Below are 24031 nucleotides of genomic sequence, written 5' to 3' on the forward strand. Positions count from 1 at the left end.
ATTGCACGTATACAAGACAAAAAAATAGATTAGAAGCCCCGAATGATCGGGTCATTCATTTAGGATTTTATTGCTATTATTGCGTGGAATTCCAAGTCATTATATTTTACTAACCACGACTTACGGAGTCTCCTTTTTACAATTCGAGTTAAAGTGTATAAATATCTATTATCAATACTTCGTAAGGAAATGAGAGTTTGTTCGAGTTACAAAATCTAAATTCGAGATACCGCATATTTTGCGATTTTTTTTTCGACTGACAGTATTTGGACTTAACGAAGTCTGAGTTGTACACATTCCACTTGTATTTAAAACTAATAAAGAGTATATATTAAGTAATATTATGGTTTTTTTAAGTGGTCAGATATAAATTTTGTTATATTCATTTGTGCCTCCAACATTGTGCGTAGTCTGATCAATAACAATATAATTAATTCCCCAGTTAAACATTTTCTAAAGACCAAGATCCAACATGATTTTGCAACATATTCAGATATAATAAAGTATACAGTATAGGATTTGTTAACATGTGTTGAAGTTATTAGGTACATATGATTATAATAAAGTTCGAGTTATATGCAATTCCTTTTCAAGTCCCTTATAAGCTGGATTTTAATTATACATATTTTAGTTTGTCGGATTGCAATAAAAGTTTATAATTTTATGAAAGCTATGTTATCTTAACAATTAATATATTCTATATAAAATTATATAAAACTCTAATGAAAAAATTATAAATATCAATACGTGAGTTACAATTATAATGTAGGCTCATTTTATATAAATACATATTGTATGCTTAAACTTTAGTTTTATTCTTATAATATATTGAATTTATTGTCAAAATTACAGTCATATGTCAAACTTAAAAGTAAGATAAAAATTCGAAAACAGTTCTATAAATCTATAACAGTTTTTATTGTCAAGCACACACGACCTTAATAATTAAAGAATTATAATATTTAATACTATTATTGTCAATATTACATAGGTTGAGAACATTCACTTTTAAATATATGTTAATAATTTGAATTATTTTGAGTGAAATCCGTATAATTATTTAACAATCGATAAAATTCTAAAGAATTTCTTTTTATTTTATAGGTTATAATTATTATTGTCACAGTAACATTAATTTGTCTTTTTCATACATTATACTACGAAAAGAGAGAAGACGCATCATCTTTCTCTCATACAATTATATCTATGAATAAAATCTCTAAATAGGTCTACAAACTTCAAATAAGTCTAAAATGTAAAGATAGATGCACAAAATATGCGTTTTAATTTTGATATGAAATTGATATTTTGTATATTGACATTAAATACCCTTTCATAACATAATCTGTACAATTATAGGAAAGGAGCTCTGGTTTTCTACAAATTTTAAACCATTTTAGTCTATTTACTATTATTTGCCTCAGGCTATAGTAATATCATACCAGCATAGGTATGTTCTTGAAAAAATTATATTTTGGTACGGCGATTGACATAATATACAACCGTACAAAAATATTAATTTATTTGGACAGAGTAGTTAATCTCGGAAAGCGAGAACAATTCTTTAAAAAATTACCCAGAGCTCGACAATATTATATGTTCCCTTTATCTAAACTGTGCGTAGATGACAGCTGTCAAAATTGGCGCGATAATTGACAGCGGTAATGGCGCGAAATTTGAGCAGTCGCCTGTTTGGCCCGGAAGGGGTATTTGCGTCCCTGGGTCAACTACGTGGATCTTCCAGCCAAGGTTATTATGCGTGTAACACTGAAATTGATTATATGTTATTATCAAATACTAATTTCATTAAGAAGTATAAATGCAAGATGATTCATTTAATGGGAAGCGAAATCAAGCGAGCAATGACAAACTAAAGTCGTTTAGTGGGTTTTTTTTGTATTATCTTTCCGGTCCAAACCATAACTCTTTTTCTGGAATTGAACGCATGCTTTGGTTCATTTATCAAAAGATTGATATTTAAATATTAAACGGAACTACTGGAAGTTAGTTTTGTTATTTTTTGTATGAGTCAGTTGCTATTGAAAGCCTACCTTATCAAAGTTACATTTCTTTTAATGTTATTTCTTAGAAAATTCCTAGTAAAAATTTGAGAATGTGAAATGGAATGTTACGTCGATATTAATTCATGTTCTTCTTACAGACTTACTCGGCTGTTTAACCGTACATATACCTAACACAGTAGATAAAATAAATAATTATTACTTTCATGCCAAAGATCTTTTCCTATGTAAGATTACCTGGTAATAAAGCAAGTCAGGTGTTTCATGTGCGACAGTCCATTCCAATACAGCAGGTTCACCCTCGTTACACTCCAGCTGCAGAGTCTGAAGGTAATCTTCAAATGTTTCAGAAGTGCTAGATTGGTCTGTTGTCTTGTGTGTCCATTCGCAGTATCTTCCCACTGAAATGTCATAGAGTACTTATTAATGAATGAATACATTCATCTTCTTGTTCAACATTTCATTCATTCAACAACAGTCACACAGTGTTCACTATTTCAAATATCACAATGTGATAGAGCCTCTCCTGAAATGGCCATAAATCATATTTCAGCTTGCTGAAAACGTCTCTAACTTGTGGAAAAATCTAAACATTTCAGTCAACCAATCTTCGTAACAATATTTTACAGCTGAGTGATGACAGGAAAAAGAGTTCGTAAATGGCATATTTAACGCTAAACCCTTAAATAAACGAACGTGAATAAACTTACCAGCTGTTGGATATGGGTATCCCTCATTATCATAAGCGACTCCCGCAAACACTCGTTGCTTCCTCTGATCCTCCTCACGCTTTTGTCCAAATCCTCCTTCTGAAGAATCGCTTATGTAGAATGGATGGAACCTGCAAAATATTTATATTTGTAGTAGTAGTGAAATACCATACATGTACTTAATTATAATTTTAGAATGTCAAAAAAATAAATTTTATGTATTTTATTTTTTTATATAGGTAGATAAATTTCATAGGCTTTTCTCCGTTCTGTGTTTACCCCATACTGGGTTTAGAAATTCGTTGGTGTATTTCACCATATCTTGCTGCTAAATAAACATAGTTTTTAATTATCGTAGTATACTGATTAAGGCATTACATTCCTGTACCCAACGTTCAATACCAGGCAACTTTTGACGTGGTAAGCACAGAAGGATTACAAACACCGACGTCAAAATGTGTCAGTAGTCTGTACCCCATAATTTACTGGACTTGTCACGTAGTTATAAATAGAACTGTCGGTACTTACTTAGCCGGGTTCGTCCTATCGTCACCACCTTCTACCAAAAAAGTGTATGTTTTCCCGCGCTCTACGTATATTTCAGGTATCAACATATCATTGATATACCATGCGATACCCCAAGATGGATGTCCTAGAAGCACGAAAATTTATCTTTATTATTTATAACAAGTCGTGAGAAACGATCAACAATCACTACCGAATGACAACAGAAAAAGGGGTAGACAGGTCAGGCAATAGAGGGATGATCTAGAAATCACAGGGCAGGATCATCTGTGTGGCTCAACGCTGTGTGGCCTTGATAGGACAAGTGGAGTGGAGAGCAGACCAAATATTTTCGACAAAAAAGGTTTTAATATTAAAAAGCGTAATGTTACTAGTGTTGTACAGCACTCATGGTTATTCATAAATTTATATTCATTCGAATTTTTCTTAAAGCCATGAAAATAATTCTTTAGACTTTAACTTACCTTTAGATTTTAATCATTGAATAAGATATTACTATATAGATAAAGAATAATTACCATATGGTAGAAATCCGTCTGTGATTTCATTGTCTGCGTGAAATTAACAAAGATTGTATGATACACAAAAATACCAAATTACGCAATCAGACAAATTATAATATAATTAAAAATTATAATTATAAATATATACGCCGGAAAGTCCGGTACCACGTATTAGAAACGGTCTTTATGTATTCTATAAACGTACCTACACGTTTAATAAACAATAATAGTTACAAAGGAATTAAGTCTAACTAATGCTCTGTTAACTTATTGGTGATTTAGTACTGCAAAAATATCTTAGTAAATAGAATAAATGTATATGGAATATGAGTAATATACCTGTAATAGGTGTGTATCCTCTCCTTCCACCAGCAGGACCAATCCGAGCTGTGAAGTTGCTGACGCCTGCGATAATTCGCGCTGGCCAAGGTGCCGGTCCGCCCGCCTCAAGTTCAGCCAAACCAACACAAGTATTGTCGTTCTGTATTAGGAAACAGTTTTTATAACACGATTTGAAAACACAACGCGCACAATACAGATATAGACCATATACATTATTCAGAAACATACAAAATAAACAACAAAGAAACTACGTAAAATTAAATTATGTACTATTATTATAATTGTTTTGTAATTTGCTTTATATTTTTTATTAATTATTTTTATTTTTATTAATATTTCTTTATTTTACAGAATAATATAATAAAATCATTATATGTTACATTAGAAAGCCGCTGTAGTTTGTATAAATGTAACCATAGCAGTGTTTATGACCGCGACAAATACCTATAAAAGGCGTTTTTATATTGACTATTTATGTTGGTTAACGTTAGTCAATCTAACAGGTCACAGGGTAGTCCATTTATCAGCCGCAGTAGTAAGTACCTCAATGATATCTCGCCGCAAAAGTAGAATGCTCTTGATGTTCAGAGCCGAACTTGTGTTACCGCTCGAATCTGTACATCCACTCGTTTTTTATATCATATCGAAAAAAATGAATTGCAATGTTAGAAACATACCAAGGCGCCAAAGTCTAGTTGGACATCATTTCTAGTGGTATCCATAAATGAGTGAGCATTAGCCTCATATCTCGAGTTGAGTGGCCCAAAAGCAGCAATTACAGACTGCGACCGTGACGTCAGCACTTCCTTATCCTTCATAGGCTCCTTCGCGGCAATGGGACGACGGTAAATTATGGTGGTAACACCGTCTTTTTGATGTCCGGAAACTGAGGATTACGAATGTTCTTGAGGACTATAGACAATTTAATATTTAATCTACTGCTACATTCATTTTTTTAGATCGTATTGAAATGTTTGAATACATATAATAATGTCTTTTTTGTAAGATACCACGCGTATATATACCACATACGTATTTATGACGGTTTTCGTTCGTAAAATTGTTTGATGCTGTATTAATCATAAAAAAATATTATGGTGTTATCGATTAAATTTTATGAAAATATAATTATAGTGAGATGTACAAAATTTTAAGTTTATTAATATTAATTTACAGGCCCTGTTAGAGAATATAATCGTAATGAGGTCACATACCAAGTACCACATCGTTGCTTCCGCTGAGTCTGGCATCAGGACACACCCCTCGCTCTCCATCACACTGTGCAAGGTGAGTAATTGTGTAGTCTGCAACTCGCGGCTGATTTGATCTAAAATATGGTCGGTTCAAAAATTTAAGATAAATTATTATTCGTGGGTTTGATTTGGAACTATCATAGCCTGAATACAATCATATCGTATAAATATCATATAAATAATACTGCTTTAGGTTCCAAAAAAAGCGAATAATCCAGTATTGCAATGGTGTGTGGCGCCCACAACATCCAAGACATGAGTTATGACTGGAAACAATTAAGATGATTTGTTTGGGTGGAAACCCGGGTTTTTTCTCCTACATTGTTCGGCGGGTCATATCAAAAAAGATTTAAGACTTTAAAATTATGTCCATAGACAAGAGTACTGAGCGGACATGATTATCAAAAGCCGCACATGGTCCCCTTGTTCTCTCAAGAATAAGCTTAGGGATGCCTCGTTGTCCTATTACAATTTTTCTCCTGAATTATATCCACCTCTCTTACTCACTTGCTTTTATTGATTCAACACTTGTCTTACTTAGAGTTTTGCAGAGCTATCTTTTCTAAAAACGCATGACGTGAACACTTTTATTACGTGCTTTATTAAATTAATAGTATGTAAGAATTCTGTTAGTTAGCAATAGTTATTAAGAATAACATGCTGTGGTTGTGTGTTAAATGTCAGTTCAGTTTCTATAGTTATTTATATGTTAGCTTTTATTATGTCCGTTGGCAAACATAAAAAACTGCATTACACATTACGAATTTATAGACGTTACTTCTCTACTCAGAAGGTTGTTGTTGCATTTAACTTCATATGTAATATTTTAAATTTACAATACTTCGCCAAGACTATTAATAATATTTGAATGTAAATTAACCATAAATGGGAAAACCAAATATGGTGTTGTTGAACTGGCTATGTGAGACCGCTCCTAAATCACACAGCACTCAAGCATATCACCGCTTAAACAAATATATCTAACAAACAAATACTTATACTAAATACATCTTTTAACCACGCCAAGCGTCTATTTATGCCTTTGTATATACGTTGCCGTACCTATTATCCCAATATGCGACAACCACATCAGCGTTGAGCATAGCAGGACGTCCTTCAGCACCAGAAATACCGAATGCCATATACTGCTCCTTACGAAGACGGGCAGCCAGCGTTATTTGGATTAGGTCGCCCTGGTGATTAATAAATACAATCTTAAACTTATATTTGTGTGCAAATATGGGAGTCATTTTTCTATTTCTAATTAACTGTACGAAGAGCTGCATATTTTCATGTATTTCAGTTTAATTTCATGACCATAACAATCAGTAGTAGTGCTCTGTAACTTCCGATACCAATCCCCACTTCAATATTGAGTTTTAGTACCACGAGAATTTCGAATCAGCGCTACGAGAAGAAACACAATATAGAGTACAAAACCTCAGTATTAAAGTTGATTTGGTACTTTAATAATATCAGAAATATTTTATAGGTAACTGAATAAAAACAAGAAATTATCATGTATTTAATATGACATCTATTTATAATCTATGTGAACAATTTGATCTCTTAAATATATAGGTTGTTGTTTGTCTTAGGGTATTTTTTACATTATAATTTCGTATTTACCTTTACATTTGTCTGCATACCACTCGCTTGTAACGAAAATGATAATATTAATAATAAACGTTGGTCAGTTTTACACATAATATAATTTCGATTTCTTAAGCGAATTTCAAAGATACAAAGAAGTGGACTTATGACTTCGTCCATCTGACGCAAATACGATTACTCTTCTCTTGTAGTTTTATAAATCCAAGTCAAATTAAATATAACACATTAAAACGGTTCCCATCACCCTATGAATACGTTGTTAAACTCATTTTGGGTAATCACGCGGAAGCCTACATTTTAATTATAACAGTAGCAAATGTAACCAAATATTACTAAATTTCTATAAAGTTCTAGACATATCTATCTCACTTGTGTGTGCCCTAACCGTGACAGTTATAAACTAACAATTTAAATAAACATGGAGAACACTCGTCGATATCCTGAAACATCCCATTTTATATTTCATAATAATTCAGTTCCCGCCCTCGCGCTTATGTAAATTAAATTATGAAATATGAGAGTTTAATGTGGGAGGGAGGGTTCGGCATGGTAATAGCTGGAATTGCTTGGGCCGTTTCTTACTAAATTGAGGTTTCAGTTTTAATGACGGATATCATTTACATTTCTAATTTTATTGTTACTGTGCTACAACTAGCCCTTGCTTCTCACCGGATAATTCAGTTTCCAGACAGCATATTAATTTATTTATAAACTGTAATACTACAACAGGGTTTTTGGCACAAGATATAGGGCTGTAGTTCCCGCCTTTTGCGTTGTATATGAAAGAACCGTGTCTTAGTGGTTTATTTAGTTTGCTTAACTTCAAAATCTATATTTGATGCTCTAGTTATGTATAATTGATATTCATAAGTAATAATTACCTGTATCTCCCATCGCACTTGCAGCCTTTTATCAAGAATTTCCTTACAATTGTTAGAAGAGCTATACGGCGTCTGAGATGTGGTTGAACTAGTCTGTAACATCCATTTAGTTAAATCTTAGTTACATTGAATTGATTTTTTATTGGTAACACTGAAAATGTTTAGAAAATGAAAAACGGCTTAATGTAGAAAGTTGCCAATACTTTTCTTGTTTTTCGAAGTAATCTTCGTTCCTCTCTACATATCGTCGCATTCGATGGAACCACTGAGAAAAGCAGTGGGCCCATTCTTCTTTAGGGGTCTCTTCTATGGCATTTTCGTATTCTTTCACCGCATCTTCAGGGCTCGTAAAGCGAATACCTTGAATTTTATCTTTAATTCTTGGGAATAAATTAAAGTCGCAGGGCGCCAGTCAAATATTCACCAGTACATGCGAAGCAGTTTCTGGTCGTCGGTTAAAGTATGGGTAATCCATCTAGTACAAAGATTCATGACGCCTAAATATTCGTCTCATATTTTTTGAACTTGACTCATACCAATGCCTAGGCCTGCCCGTATCTGATTATATATTACTCTATTATCTTCCTCTATAATGCGTCGCACAGCACTGATGTTATCTTCAGTAGTCGCTGTTAAAGGACATCCCTCACGCGAATCATCATTGAGATTGCTACGTCCAACGCGTCCTACGCTTAAACTCGTTAAACCAATTGCAAATAGTGGCACGATATGGGGCTTCATTAAGAAATGCTAATCGCAGCCTATCATAGCTTTGTTGTTGAGTAAGCCCACGACGAAAGTCATAAAAAATCATTGACCGAAAATTTTCTTGCGTTAGGTTCATTTTCACATGTTACAAGAATTTTAGATTTTCCGCCAATTCAGAAAAAAAAAATTGACAAATGAATGCAATATCATTAGGTTACCAAAAAGTTCTAAAATTGAAATTCAAAAAAAGTTTTCGTTTGCAATGTTTTTAACTGGCCAGTTCTAAACATTTTCAGTGTTACCCACGGATTTGCAGTCAATACAAATATTGTTAAATATCTTTACAAACATGCAATAATATTAAAATATATATATATATATTATTTCCAAAGCACTCACCGGATTATACCACCAAGCAGGCTGTTAAATTTTATATTCCAATGTAAGCGGAAGAAAATATCAAGAAATAATAATTAGTTTATTGCAAGCAGTCTTATTACACAAATATATTAAACAATACATTTTATTTTATATTATGATGTGTTGATAATTTCAGTATTTGAGGATTTATTGAAATAATTTGTGGTTTCCAAAAATTGCATAATCCTTCAATAATAAAAAATATCAACACAGTTTATGAAATTAATTAAACCAGTCCAAGAACAACGTTGGCTGAAAATAATTTTTTGTTAGTTTCGTTAGCATAGATGGTATCCTGTTAACCTGAAATCGATAATCCAATGTATGATTCCAGAAAGCTGCATTGTAAAGAAATATTTGTTAAACAAATGAATAAAAAAATATCTTGTTTGCAAGAACAAAAATTAGGGTTGACATTATTTTTATTATTATTTTATATAAGTTAAAACATAACACAAGAGAAAAGTACACAGGTTTTGTTGACGTGTCTACCAAAATAAGAAATTATATACTCGACAGTTTTGATGTACATCATGTTTTGAGTATTTGAATCTTAAAAAAACCTTATATAATAACAACACTGTAATCGTAATCTGAAATTGTATGCATTACAGGGAATTGTTTCTGGCAAAAACACCTGTACCAGCGACATGTCGTAAATCTCACACACGGTGTTGGTACGAGTATTATTCAAAAGTTAACACTTTTATGGGCCTCAATGCCCCGGTAGAGAGACGGCCACTAAACGCCTGAGGTATGGGGCATTATTGCACACCCAGTCTCTCAATACATTTATTCTGGTGTACAAGTCCCACATACTCCTGTTACGTTCGAGGACAAATGCGCAAATGCATTTTCATCTCTCATGTCAAAAATGGACTAATTCAGCCTTACTGAAGGATATTTGAGGAATCCAAATAGAGAGCATATTAGTCGACCGTGATTTCCATAGAGACAAATATTATATATAATAAATAAATAGTACTACTCACAGTAATCTTCGTCTGTCCTAACGCAGGTGGTACGTCTAAATCCTTAGGAATATAAACGTGTCCAAAGTTATGCCTGTATTCTACACACCAAACAGCAAGCCAGTCGATGTCATAAGCTGTCAGTTTACCAGGTAACTGGATCTCTATATCCTCACCTTGGTATCCTCGGAGAGGGTTAAGGGATCCCATTTCATTAGGTACCTAGACACAAACTTTATTACTATCTGTATTATCTACCTAAATACGAATAATTAAATCGAAAAAGTTTGATAACAAAAATTTACTTAAATTAATTCAACCATTCACCAAGTTCAAAAAAACATTAACTTATGGTGATCTATCGTAAGCCATCGTAATGATTCATTATAATAGGCGCTAACCTTGGTTCCAAAAGGACTTGGTTCACTACCGTTCCCAACCCAGAAGTAGGCGTCAGGTCCAGCTCCATCATAATGCAAGTTGGGAATGTAGAACGTCTTTGCATCCAACACGCTAATGTTACCAGATCGCAGGCCGTGAGCAAGTCGCTTGAACTCTGGCAATACACGTGGTCTTGGGGGATCCAATCCGGGAGGGACAAACACGTCCCCAAAGTTTACCTAAAATGTTTTTTATTATAAACTATACCAAATACAAATGGTTTATAAAATTTGATAAAGCGCCCTGGCTTCGCTATTACAGAAACATGATATTGTTGTTATTATTAATTGTTGGCTTGTAACTCCAATATCCGATATCAATGAAACAAAGCCTGTGTATTTCCAAAAACTCAACCTACAAAAGAAACTATAATTTAAATTTAGATTTATTGTTCTTTTATTATTTTATTCCAACACACAAATATACAGTATTTAAAATTTTCCTAATCTAAATTAATAATAAAACTTAAAAATTAATAACTATAAAATTAAAACAAATTTAAAAAGTTTGGTACTAAATTTATTTAGTTTTTGGGTAAATGTTTGGAGCTTAATTACTATTGCATATACATGTATGTATTACTAATGCAGATAATTGCTATGCTGTTTATTATATTCAGTCTAAATTGTCTTCGGTAAAACTAAAACATACCAACTATAAAAAATATGTATATATCATGCGCGCTGTGTATTCACTATGCTGTGATGTACGTTAAGATTCTCGAATCGTACGAAAATTGTATATTCTTATGGTTCAAAGTAATATACGACATAATATTGCATATTATGTTAAAAGTGACTGAGAGTTCAGTAAGTACTGTTCAGTAAGTCTGTGGTAAATTAAAAAGTTAATTTGACACAACTGACATTTTGGCGGGAAGCTAGATTGCGCGCGTCGGTCCCCCCCGCATTCCACCTTCTAATCGATATTTTGGCCTTTCACGGACTGTCATTTTATCCTGATGTCTGATCCTTATTATTACACATATATTATCACATATTAATAGGCTTATCGGCTTGATTGTTTATAATGAAAGTAAAACTTTACTATTCTAATGCCTTTTTATTATTGCGAGTTAATTTTATTAAGCCAGAACATTATCTCGTTACCGCCAATTTCGAATCAGTAACATCAGATTTAGTGTAATACGAGAGCCGTTAATGTGCTTTTGTTTAAAGGATCATTTCACATATACCTCATTATAAGTTAGTTAAATAGGGTTCACAGAATTTGAAAGGCTTTGAAACGAAGTAGAGTTTCAAACGCCAACAAAAACCAGAAATTAACTATAATATTTTGTAGTTAAATCATAAATATATATAAAAAGTTTTTAAACGTATCAACATTTATGCTTCCGTAATATCTAACTCCGATAGCTTAATCCACAGATCTAAGTTGGAAATATTAACTTCCTAATGCTGAACGGTATTTTTAAATCTTCTTGTTTACGTCCCTGGTTTTAGGGGCATCATAATATACACTGCCAAGGCAGGACACATAAATTCTTAATTGTTGTTGTGATCGTCATGTATAGAAAGATATATTTATATATATATATTGCTAGAGGACCTCTTCTTACCGTAAATCTACGACACCACACACTGATCCACTTGATGTCTCTAAGGCGTTTGCCTCCTGGCAACCGCAAAAGGATATCAGAATTGGAATGTGCTGATAATACCGGTGGATCTCTGAAAACATCCAAGCCATTAATAACAAAACATTGAAATTGATATTCCGGCTGTGAACTTTCGGCTGAAAGTTTAATTATACTTCTTTTAATTCTTTATAAAGATCTCACGATGTAGATTCTTAATTAAGCGATTTTTTTATAGAATTTGGCCAAACATGCAGAAGGCTCACCTGATGTTAAGTGATACCGACGCCCATGGACACTCTTAATGCCAAAAAGGCTCGCTAGTGTGTTGTCGTTTTAATAATTTGTACGCTCTTTTCTTGAAGGACCCTTAGTCAAACTGGGTCTGTAATATTGATGTATTACAGACCCAGTGATGTGGGAAGCTAGTGCCACATAGTAGTGGTGCGCGGCAAAACGCTCAGTTGTCGAACAACGGACATCGAGGTGATACTGATGGAATTTCGTATTCTGCCTCGAGGTCCGAGTCTGATCTGAACAACACCTCTGAACATTCCCCGTGTTAACACAATAATACGTACTGAGGCAACACACCTACATATTTTAATCACCGGCTACTACTAAAGTAAAATTATATATTTTATTTTTACTTTGATATATAATAGCCAAAGCAACATTATGAATCTGCATGAATGCAGTAAAAACATGTTGTTCTTATACTACGCGACTTTAAACTTGTGTCTTTATTAAGCCTTGAAATACTCCATCAGTCATTGACCTTTAGTTAAAAACCAAGGAAATAATGCCATGATTAATTCTTTAACGACAGAAGAGACGATATTAACCTATTTAGACATAAAATGCTAATGGAAAAGGTTTTAGTAAATTCCTTTTAAACGAATGGCTGATATCAATCACTATTTATGCGCAACGCTACATTTCTATACCTAACGGGGTTTTAATAGAATGAGGTTTTTAGTGTGAGCTTTTAACAAGGATGAAAAGTTTTATATGTAATAAATAATATGTTTTATCACCACGATTTAAGAATTGTAATATTCGAGATTTAATGCAACGAGAGATGGTATATCTGTACCATCTCTCATTGCTTAGACACTTATATTTAACTAATAGGAACTTTTATAGCATTTGCAAATTATATAAATTGTATTTACTTAGTATGGTCATATTCTTACCTGCTAGGATAATCTTCAGGATATGGCACAAGGATGCCTTCTGGCGAAGGTTGAGGGGTATCCCCAATCCAGAAATAGGCATCTGGTCCAGTCCCATCATATGCAAAGCCTCGTATAAAGACTGTGTTCTCGTCTACGGCATATGCCGTGCCTCGTATGCCGTGGGCATATTGAGTTAAGCGACCGATTATGCGGCCATAGTACGGCTCTGGACGCCGGCACTCTACCCCTTAAAAGTCAATTCTATCTTTAAAACAAATTATTTGCGTAGTATTAATATTCATATATTTATAATCAAAATATAGTAGCCTGATAGATACAGTTTTAACCCTTTATAAAAATATAAAGTAACTCCCAGCACAATAAATTCCCGCCTAAATTCCCTCGTCAGCTTTGTAACGAAAAAAAAAACATTTGGTCCGTATAAATTGGTTTAAAAAATGGTACAATATTATATCTATCTATGGCGCGTCAGTGTTTAGATTTGTTTATGACGTTTTACGTGCAATTTTAAATCGTTTGAATGGTTTGATTGTTATAAATTTACAGTTTATATGTCACTGGCCTTAATATATATATATGTGTGTTAATGATTTAATTATGTTCGACGTCCTGGTGGATAGAAAAACTGTTCACAGTTTGTGTTTCCACCACATCAACTTCCTTTATATTAAGAACACTTATACAATAAATAAATAAATAAATGTAATTGCAAGCAGAGGACATGTTAATAAAGTTGCTGGCGCAGACTAGTGATACATATAATCGCTCAGGCGTATTTCCTAATATCTTGAAGGGAACGAACCCATTACAAGATATTTTGATTGACGCTCGCCCCATGCTCCGCCGAGCTCAGATTTGCGACGCAAGGGTTCTTTTAGGGCTACCACCAAATATTTTGAATGGCTTGTCTTGTTTATCAAACGATGAAAGTCTGTTTTTGATGACATAATATCGGGATGTAGATATATTTTTTTAAATAAACAAATACATCATTCACCGTTCAATGTAACATTTTAATATTTAATTGTAGGTAACTTTGCATGGTTTTTATTAATTTATTTGGAAATAAAGATATAAGCAACGTAATTATTAGCTATGTATGGTAATAATTCTATAAATTTTATTTCTCAATTGTTGCTTTCATCCCTAGCTCACCCTAACTTTCCGTCTGTATATTACCGACATTCCCTTCTGCAAGAAACTCATTTCAGTCTAGATTGAGGAAATTTCTCTTATGAACTTTCTGTTCAGCTCTACTTTGCTTATTTCAATAACTTAAGGCTAGTGAGCGATCAGTTGGTTTTATTTTAGTTTTATTTTTATCTATTTCTAATCATTATTACTATACAGTTTAATGTAATGAAATTTTCAATATTTTTTAGAACTTGGATGGTTAAAGAACAGCACAAGTTGTAATAATTGTCAACGACTCCCTAGAGTATAATCTACGACCGTAATGTTATTGTAACTTGTTATAACGAACGAACGCAGATTGGATATTTTATATCAGCTATAAATTCAAGTCTCCAATATCCTGCAACTTATTGTGCAATATTGTTTCGATTCAAAGTGACGATGGTACACATTTGTAGCATGTAAAAAGCATTCAGTTTGTTAGACTTTTTAATAAAAAAGATATTTTACAAATATATCTACTGAATAAACCTCAATGATTCTTATTAGATTTAACATTTGTAACATTGTTAAGTTTTAGATCAATATCAGACAGTCAAGCCCAAAAATGTCTAGAAAAAATACTTGAAACCTTTGAATATTTTTTCTATATACGTCTTAAATAATGCGTAATGTAAAACGGTTAATCCCTCACGATTTTTTTTCTTTCATTCTTTGACGAGAGCAGCTATAACCCTTTTAAGCCTCAAAGTTATTACAATTTTATAGGAAGTAAAATGTATCGGATCGCGAGTTTTATCGAAAACCGCTAAATCCAAATAAGATGTTAAACGTGAACCCTTTGAGCGAAAACAATGCGAAGTGGTAAGAACTTGACAGAAAATCGTTGAAATAACTTGCATTTTCCAGAGATGCCAAATGCTTTCAAAGAAACCGTGTTTAATTTTTAAAAAGTTTAAGTAGGATAATAAACTAGTATCGTCTCATAGTGACGATTTAGATTTACGAACAAAGCAAAACAGTTTTTAGTTAACGTTAAAAAAATATCCCTATTTAGCTAGAATATTGGCCACAGTATGATACATAGTACTAGTAAAGAAACAATGCCCCTAACAAAATAAAACATTACATATGTATAATAAAGTTTAACATACACATTGAAGGCTTACATTTCAAGGATTCTAAGCTCTTTGAAACGAATGCAGCTGCGACGTTTCATATTAAAGCAAAGGAAACTTATTCTTGACGACCTCGTTGGTGCGCTACTAATATAGTGCAAATGTATTATCTATTATCTTGAGACTTTTATTTATTAAAAAAGCTTCGCAACGCTCGGGAACACTATCGTATGAAAATATTTATACAAGCCTATTTGCCAGCCTCAGTGCCGGGAACACGATATTTAATGTTATTTTTTGTATATATTTTCTTTGGCTAATTCATACTATATGCGTATAGTCGTCGTAGGTAATTTATGCGCACATAGATATTGTTAGCAAAGTATGATTAAGTCTCAAAAACTATATATTCTTGTATTTCGGTTATATATACAGGAAAGTTTAGAATGGTGTCCCTTATTCCTAAATTTTGTTCAGTTTTGTCGTAGCCATTGGACAATACAAGACAATATTTAAAAAAGTTGGTGATGATAAAAACATAGAGTACAGTATGAAGCTAGTAATTGTGGTTGTTTAGCACCAATATGTTAATTAATTTGAAGGTAGATTAAAATCAATCGCTTATAATCATATACATGAATATAACAAGATACCATGAGTCATATAAATACCCGATTTTTTTATTTAGAATGAGACCTCTTTCTTGGTATCGTTTTCATTTAAAGGTTTAAATGTACCTTACATCTTTAAATATATGAATACGGTTTAAATAGGAATTAGTAAGTCAAACTATCATTTTATCTTTAATTTCAATATTCCAGCGCAATGAGATTTTAATAATTTTGTATGTAGTGGATAAAGCATGCGACTCGAAACAGAGTGTTTCAATTCATAATAACAAAATAAACTAACGTGTGTGAGGCAGCGAATCCTGATTACCAACTTAAAAAAAATATCAAGAAAAAAGTGATACAGAAATTTGTGGCCAAGACCAAAGGGACGAAAGGAAATTTGTATGTTTATGGTATTTTTATAAATAGATAGCAGGTTGCAGCGGTGAAAATCTATTTTGACTTTTTTAGATATTTTGAAAAATCATTAGTTTCAAATGAGGAATAATTCAATTTATATAGAAATTCTCGGAATGCTATTAGTATGCGTTGCTCGAAAGGATAAAATTTATTTCGTTGGCGCGAAGTCACGTTCACAAAACTCCTATTACTCAGATGAATGTTCCCCGTTTTCATTTAGCTAACGATAATGTTTTCTCATCGATTTTATATGGATTCTTGTTCATGCTTGCAATTCGTCCTTAACAAAACAATGGTCCCATATACCTAAGTCCTAACACTTATGTAGATAATATTAGTGAAAAACATCATAGTATGTATCTATAGTCATTGTTGTAGTGTCTATTCTAAGGCTACAATTACTGCGATGATGTAATATCCTTCAGGGTAAAACGGGTAACGCGATAACGAAGTTATTCCGGCCGCAAAGGACATATACAACTTATCGACCTTAGCCACTGGGGCCTTCGAGCCGATAAGGCAGTGGACATACTAGTCGAGGCTCTTCCCTTTTGTTCACCATTCTTTAATGACGGCAACGTGTGGCAAAGTAAAACTTACATTTGAAGGTTTTTATTGAAGCGGTTTAATAAATGAACAATGAACAAATAAATACAATACACCGTTATTTAACTCTATGATAACAATTTCTCTAGATTTCCTCTATCAAATCAGTGTTTCCCATCTAAAATTTTATGCACCCCATCGCAATATATCTTCTCCCGGGGGACCATTAACATAATGTAGGGTATCTTGTTTTGAAACCACCTGATTCAATGATCTTTCACTTTCTCAATTAATTTTATAGATACAGGTTTTTAATTCCGTAGTTGGAATGTAGTTAGGATTTTTTTTGTAGTGATTATATATAAAATATTGTATATTGTTTATGTCTTCGCATACCGTATATATATTTATATTATTTATCGTAATCTATCTCGCGAAAGAGTTTAAATAAACAATAATAAAAAATTCAATGTGTTGCATATATTGTTATTTTCCTAAAATTAGTAAAACAATTTTCCTTTTTATAGATTGTTTAAGATTAAGCGATGCAGCAGATGAAAATATTTCAACTTTGGTAAAGAAATGGACACTTTAAGATGTTAATACTACGAGAACATCACGTAAAGGGGTGGGGTGTAAAACAATAAGTGTTAACGACGCTGCTGGCGCGCGCCGATTATGGGATTACGACAATCTACTTAACGGAAAAGTATCACGATAAAAAGGCTAATTCAATATACTCAAGTGATATAATGAAGTTTTTAACATTGTGTAAAACGTTAGTATACTGTTGTGTTTAAATGAAGTTTATCACATAATATTCATTAAAACTATAGGTTAAAGAATGTATAATTTATTTTAAGTTTTAGCTGTCTTTAATTCAAAAATGTCCAATTTTACGCTCTAGGTTGATGCCCTAGGTTCGATTATCAGCGAAACAAATTGAAGTTACCCAACAAAAAAATAAATGGATTTGTAGAAGTATACCTGCCCTATAAAATAAAATATTGTGTAAAAAGATGCTTAAGCTTGTATGAGCCAAACTATTCATTATTAACACAATGTGATGGAAAATTCCCAGACCGGTTGCATCTAAGTGTTTTCGCATTTAACATCATTAATCAGTAGAGACTGGTAACAGGTTTGTATCCTTGACAATAACGTGACCTAGTTACCTACACACACATTATTAATAAGGCCACGATCACATTTATAGTTTTATTTTTCTCGTTACGCTGTAAATTCAAAAAAGATACTAGAACGCGATGGCAAAGCACTGTGGACGACCCCTGCTTATAAATAGACCAATAAGTGAAGTCAAATACTTTTTTCTTAAGTTAGGAAAACAATTTAAGCCCAAAGTAAATTTGTGTATTGCTAATTGAAATATGTTTATTTAAATAAGATCTCCCAGTTACATATCATTTATTTATTTATTAACACTTCGTTATATTACAATATAAAAAAAATTGAACATAATTAAATCAAAAGGAGGGCAACTGGCGGCCTTATCGCTTTCGAGCGATCTCTTCCAGGCAACCACTGTGACCAAAGAAAAAAAAGGATTAAATTACATAAGATAGGCAAGAAGTGCAAAAATACATGTTATATATAGTTATTAAGACAAAACTAAACAGAAAACAAAATAAACTAAAAATATGATACATTAAAAATAAAAAGTAAAAAGACACATCAAATCACGAGAATTTAAGATAACATAATGCTCGTACGCAAATAAAATAATAAATAAAATACGCAAATTAAAGAACATTCTCTGTTCACAAAAAAACTGTTTTTTTAATTTTCTATTAACTATTTCTTAAAAATCATTCATTGATCGGATCCAAGAAACAAAGGAGTGCAGGACATTCGAAATTCAAAATACTATGCGAATGCTTGCGAAGTGAAATATAAAATAAAGGCAAGTCATCAAGGATACTTCGGGCCTATACATATTGGCTTTGACAAGTGAACTAGGGAAGCTTGCTAAGTAAATCCATTAAAGCACGTCAGATAAGGTCATACAGTAAGGTGTCCCACTAATATGCACTTGACATTCATATATTATATTGATCTCAGCTCGCTCTCATTAGGAAAGGTCACGAAAGTCGCTTATTTCCCGTGCCTGGGGTATAGGACAGAAACGTATTATCAACCGAAGATTAAAAAGTAAATGCTTATCGCAGATTGATAAATAATGTCATACCTCCGTCAAAATCTTAGAACTATTTTTAGAGCGTTTAAAAAAAATCATTTTAAGTAAATTACTTACTAGTACCAATGATCTAATAATTTGTTCATTCATTCATGAATGAACTCTAAAAGAAACGGTGTTACATATAAAAATATATAACTACCACCATTATGGTGTTGGTACTTGGTACATGAAATATGATATCTAGTTAAATTTCCCGTTATGACTGATACTGTTTTAACCACGTCTTGGTAACGGTTGACAAAAAAATAGGAACATGAAGGTAGGAACAACGACTGGACAAGGTCGTACCTAAATCTGCGTAGTGTCGTTTGGATAAATCTATAACAATACCACAACCATGTATTGAAAATACAGGGATCATACATAAGGTAGTCAAAGACAAACACTCACCTATTTTCGAATATCAACTAATTAACTGATAAATTTTGTCTGGGATATTATTTAATTATTTTGATTACTAAACTATTTCATGTTGGTTAATTGTTCATATCATATATCATTCATGCTAGAATCAAATACTGTTCAATAAGTAATAAGCCAAACTAATATACATGAAAACGTGATATAGATCCAGCAGTAAAATATCTATTCTATGTCAAAGTAAACAAAAACTACTTACCAGCATAGAGTACAAAAAGTAATGTTAGGAGCGTCAAACCGCTCCGGGGCGGAACCCTCAGCGTCATTGGCTGAACGCCGGGGGCGGCAATACACTAAATGTGATAAAACCTCGTGGTCTTCTACGCTTTGCGTATATCTATTCCAAATTCAAAATAATACACACTCTATTTTTTCCAGATTTCAATTCTTTTATCCATAACTCTCCAAGAGCATCTATTCCTTACTATGTCTTTAGGAATGAGGTTTCCAAAGTGATATCAGGTTTAGCTGTTTTATCTTCTGTCACACGCGTTCACACGGCGTAGATCCGTTTGCCGCACTGACTGACTTTCACTTTTAGCTTACACAATACGTATCCATTCACTTTTTACATCTTATTATGATATCACTATTTATTGTCGACGATACAGTCTTAGTTTACATTATAGTATTATTGTATAATTGATTTGTATAAGGGCCTGTAAATAAACTTAAGAACCTACAACGTTTAAAATTTATAAAGAATAGCTTTTTCTTTAAATTTGATACTCGCCTAAATAGAAAACTATGCCACAATTCGCTTATCCAACAATTTCTAGATAACACTAGCGCTGGTTGCATAAGTAAGTTAGAAGGACAAATGACTCCATATCTTAAGGTATCTGATTAAGAAAATTGGCTAAACGACAATCTCTAAAGGAGAGTTTTCTTTTTCTCAGTGGACAAAATGGCTTTTCCTACATTTACTTTTTGAGGCCAAAAATTGCTTTACTCTCAACTTAATAGCAGCACACTCAGACAGAAGTGACTTTACTGAAGTCTAAGCGTCTGGATATGGAACACAAAATTGAAATATTATTTGAAGTCTGTAGCAAAGTCCATTTTTTATTTTCAATTTACAGTACATACACTTTACTTTAGGTAACATTCGTCCACATATCCAGCTTTGGAGATTGTGCTTCAAAACAGGTATGTTCAAAGAAACTAAGCATTCATGTGTTCATTTTAGCCTTTAATACGTAATAAATAGTGGAAGCGGTATCTATGATTATTGACGTACAGTCCATATTAAGAGGCACTTGAGGCGAAGCAAAATTTGAGTAAAGGGAAATAAAATGTTCAAAAATAAAGAAACGCCTCCTACCTCACCTACTTGATAACACACATCACAGAAAATCTATAATGGAATCTTAATCTTCCGAAAACCTGAATTTTTTCCTATATATTGTACTAAAGTCTCTATCTGTTAACGTTACGTTATTGCCTCTTATTAATTTTGTTGTACCAAATAAGTACAACCCGATATTATAAAACCCTGGCCGCAGAAATAATTAATTAAAAATGTTGAAATTTAAGATTGACTTAGGCTATCTAAATTTACAATTCATAACTAATTCTAAAAAAGGGATTTCAATATAGTATTCTGCTTAAAATTGTTAAATAACATGGTATTTAAGTCGTACTTGAGTTGTGTAATTCGTGATAATACGACTGTATGATACAGAAAAAGGATCACAAAGGTGAGTTTTACAACTGTTCTGGCACGAGTTACATTCAAAACGTGATCTAGTTTCAGAGTTTAATTGAAATATAGCAAACTAGTCTGAATTACTGTCGTCTTGAATGTACGCCGCCTAATTAGGTTCCTCGGGTTCCTATTTGTCTTGACTGTACTTTGAGATTACGTAAATACAAGGAATATCGTATAAATGTTAATATAGTTATATCTTCTACCAATTGTATACATCTTTTTGCACAAATTAATATGGTTAATATTTTAGAATGATTTTTCAAAATATTTTATGAAGACCTTGTCTAAAACTTTAAACAATTTAAAAATGCATTAAGGCAGTAGTCATTAAAAAAATCTTTTAATATTGTTATAATTGAACCATGAATATATTATGAAATTATAATCTCTACTTAAGTTGAAGCTATAGTTAAACTGCTATAAAACGTAACTTTAATGGAACCAGCCCGAAATGTCGGAACGCCAACGCCTTTTCACTACGGTAAATACTATTTAGTATTATACGCTATTTCAAGTTTAATATTCAATTAAATTTCTTACCTATTATAGGTTACATTATAAATCTTGTCCAAGCATTGATGTGGTGTGATGCCTATTAAGAAATTCTCAATACACCGATTTAGTTTGAGTAATTCAGTCCTTATAATGTTTTTGAGGCTTTATCACATCATAATTAATAAAAGTAAATGTGTTATGTAAAATGATATTTTTTTAATAAATAAATGATTTTAAAATGTTCTTTAAGATTGTAATGCAGTTATACATTCATTATTCATGAAATTTTCCATTTAGTAATATAGTATCGAATAGCAATCAAGTAGTAAAAATGACTGGTCTAGATTTCCTGGTGCGGCCTAAAATGAAAACAAGGAAAGCGCACGGAGTAACCTATATTTTTAACCTCGTTTTGAAAAAGAGGGCATGATTTTCAATGCTTACTTAACCATTATTTCTTAAAAAATAAGCAAGTTTAAAGGCTTATCTTTTGGCTACGCTTACTTGTCTTGCTCACCAAAAGATTAGTGGTCAATACAACAAGCAAGGCAAGGTAACTGTTAATAAATCAATAAAAAAGTTTCGTACTTCTCAAGGATGAAAAAAGCGATGCCACAATCAGAAAAAAACACTTTGTTATAGATTATTACTTTAGATTTATGTAATTTTTAAAATGATGTCTAATATAACCTATATATTTATTGAACACTCTATAATATAAATTGTATAGATCTCCACGCGCCATTTTAAAGACTTCATTTGATTTTAACAAATGGAAAGTTTTTCTGTATTTGAATTAAAAAAAAGATATTTTGGTGTATTAGTATGATTAAAAATATTTGAATTTGTAATTACAATCAGAGTTTAATATTTATGGTTATTTGCCTTATATAATTACAACTCACCTGAATGTATTTAAAATACAAGTGTAAAAGATTAAGATAGAAATTTATCAAAATTATTAAAATGTAGGGCTTAATATTTCAAAGCTCCACAAAATTATTGCTTTTATATCGAATAAATAGCTAACAGCTAGTGAGTGAGGCATATATGAGATTTATTTCAAATCAATTCCGCATAGAAATGTTCAATCTATCCGAAAAATACCGCAACGCTCTAAAGTGTGACACTGAAAAAAATCAATCCCAAACCAAGATCGAACAGAACTGAACGCATTGATTAAGAATCAATTAAAGAATCATTGACCAGCGTATGAATAATATAAAAATACTTTTTTTACACTATTAAGCGTACAAATGGATAAATAAAAATTACTTTGTTATTTATTGTGCGTCGCGAAAGGGCGCGTATTAATGCCGCGCCGTCTTGAATTGCACTGCCGTAGTTATTAAGTGATACTCTTACCAGATTTCCCCTGGAATGTGGGAGATTTTGATTTAATGTTTAATGTACATATTTTAGAATTTAGTATCCACTATATACAGAAAACTAAATTCCTAAAAGTCACAACTTACTTTTTACTGAAGGAAAGCTCCATTTATCAGATTGCACATATGGGGTCAAAATAAGAAATTGAGATTACTTTTAGAATAACAAATTCTTGACAAGAATTTATCTATCATAAAAGCTATGTTTAAATAACTAATATATCACTGTATTAAACGTTTTGTAATACAATATAATTACAAAAGTACTCATCTCCGTGTCCCTTATTTTTGTAAATAATATTAAAACTACATTATTTTTCTGTTACTTCAAATTCATTAATGTGGCAACATTGCGGGGTATGCCGCCCCACGTAGCGCGTAGACTCCGCCCGCTACGCCGCTACGATGGGCGCTACGTGTAATATGCATTACAGATATTACAATTACGCCATTCGACATAAATTGTAACAAATTGTCATCCGTTTTAAATGCTGTAATATCTAAATTTTATTGCATCACACCTTTACGATTTAACCTTATTCGGGTAAAACGAACTCAGTATTTTATATAATACGTATAATTAATAAAGAATATATAACATAGTTTTTTTTATAAAATTAGACATAGTACATCTTAGTAAGTCTTAAAATATAAAATATGATAAGAGTGTTCATATTTTGTATATAATAAATGCTAATTATTAATAATAATTATGGTGACTAGGTACAAAATAATGTATATCAATTAACATATTATATTATATGTTACTACTGCGACTACAAATT

At 32.2% G+C, this 24031-nt stretch overlaps 1 protein-coding gene across 4 annotated transcripts; it reads right to left on the minus strand.

Annotated features, from left to right (window-relative positions):
- Window positions 1–997: 997 nt before the first annotated feature.
- Window positions 998–23178, minus strand: LOC123708484 (protein Skeletor, isoforms B/C). 4 transcript variants are annotated; one of them, XM_045659219.1, is made up of 17 exons: window positions 23134–23178; window positions 19852–20322; window positions 13183–13411; window positions 11969–12080; window positions 10350–10568; window positions 9970–10170; window positions 8957–8977; window positions 7850–7942; window positions 6417–6547; window positions 5316–5428; window positions 4779–4987; window positions 4099–4240; window positions 3775–3807; window positions 3260–3383; window positions 2732–2862; window positions 2259–2422; window positions 998–1767 (listed from the first exon to the last, which is right to left on the minus strand). In XM_045659219.1, exons 2-17 carry the CDS (start codon window positions 19916–19918, stop codon window positions 1606–1608), a joined length of 2151 nt encoding a protein of 716 aa, XP_045515175.1. In that variant the 5' UTR covers window positions 19919–20322; window positions 23134–23178; the 3' UTR covers window positions 998–1605. The 4 variants fall into 4 exon arrangements, with proteins under 4 accessions (XP_045515175.1, XP_045515185.1, XP_045515194.1 ...); XM_045659229.1 differs by lacking the exon at window positions 8957–8977; XM_045659238.1 differs by lacking the exon at window positions 3775–3807.
- Window positions 23179–24031: the final 853 nt, after the last annotated feature.

This window comes from Pieris brassicae, chromosome 1 (assembly GCF_905147105.1).
Source record: "Pieris brassicae chromosome 1, ilPieBrab1.1, whole genome shotgun sequence".
NCBI lineage: Eukaryota > Metazoa > Arthropoda > Insecta > Lepidoptera > Pieridae > Pieris > Pieris brassicae.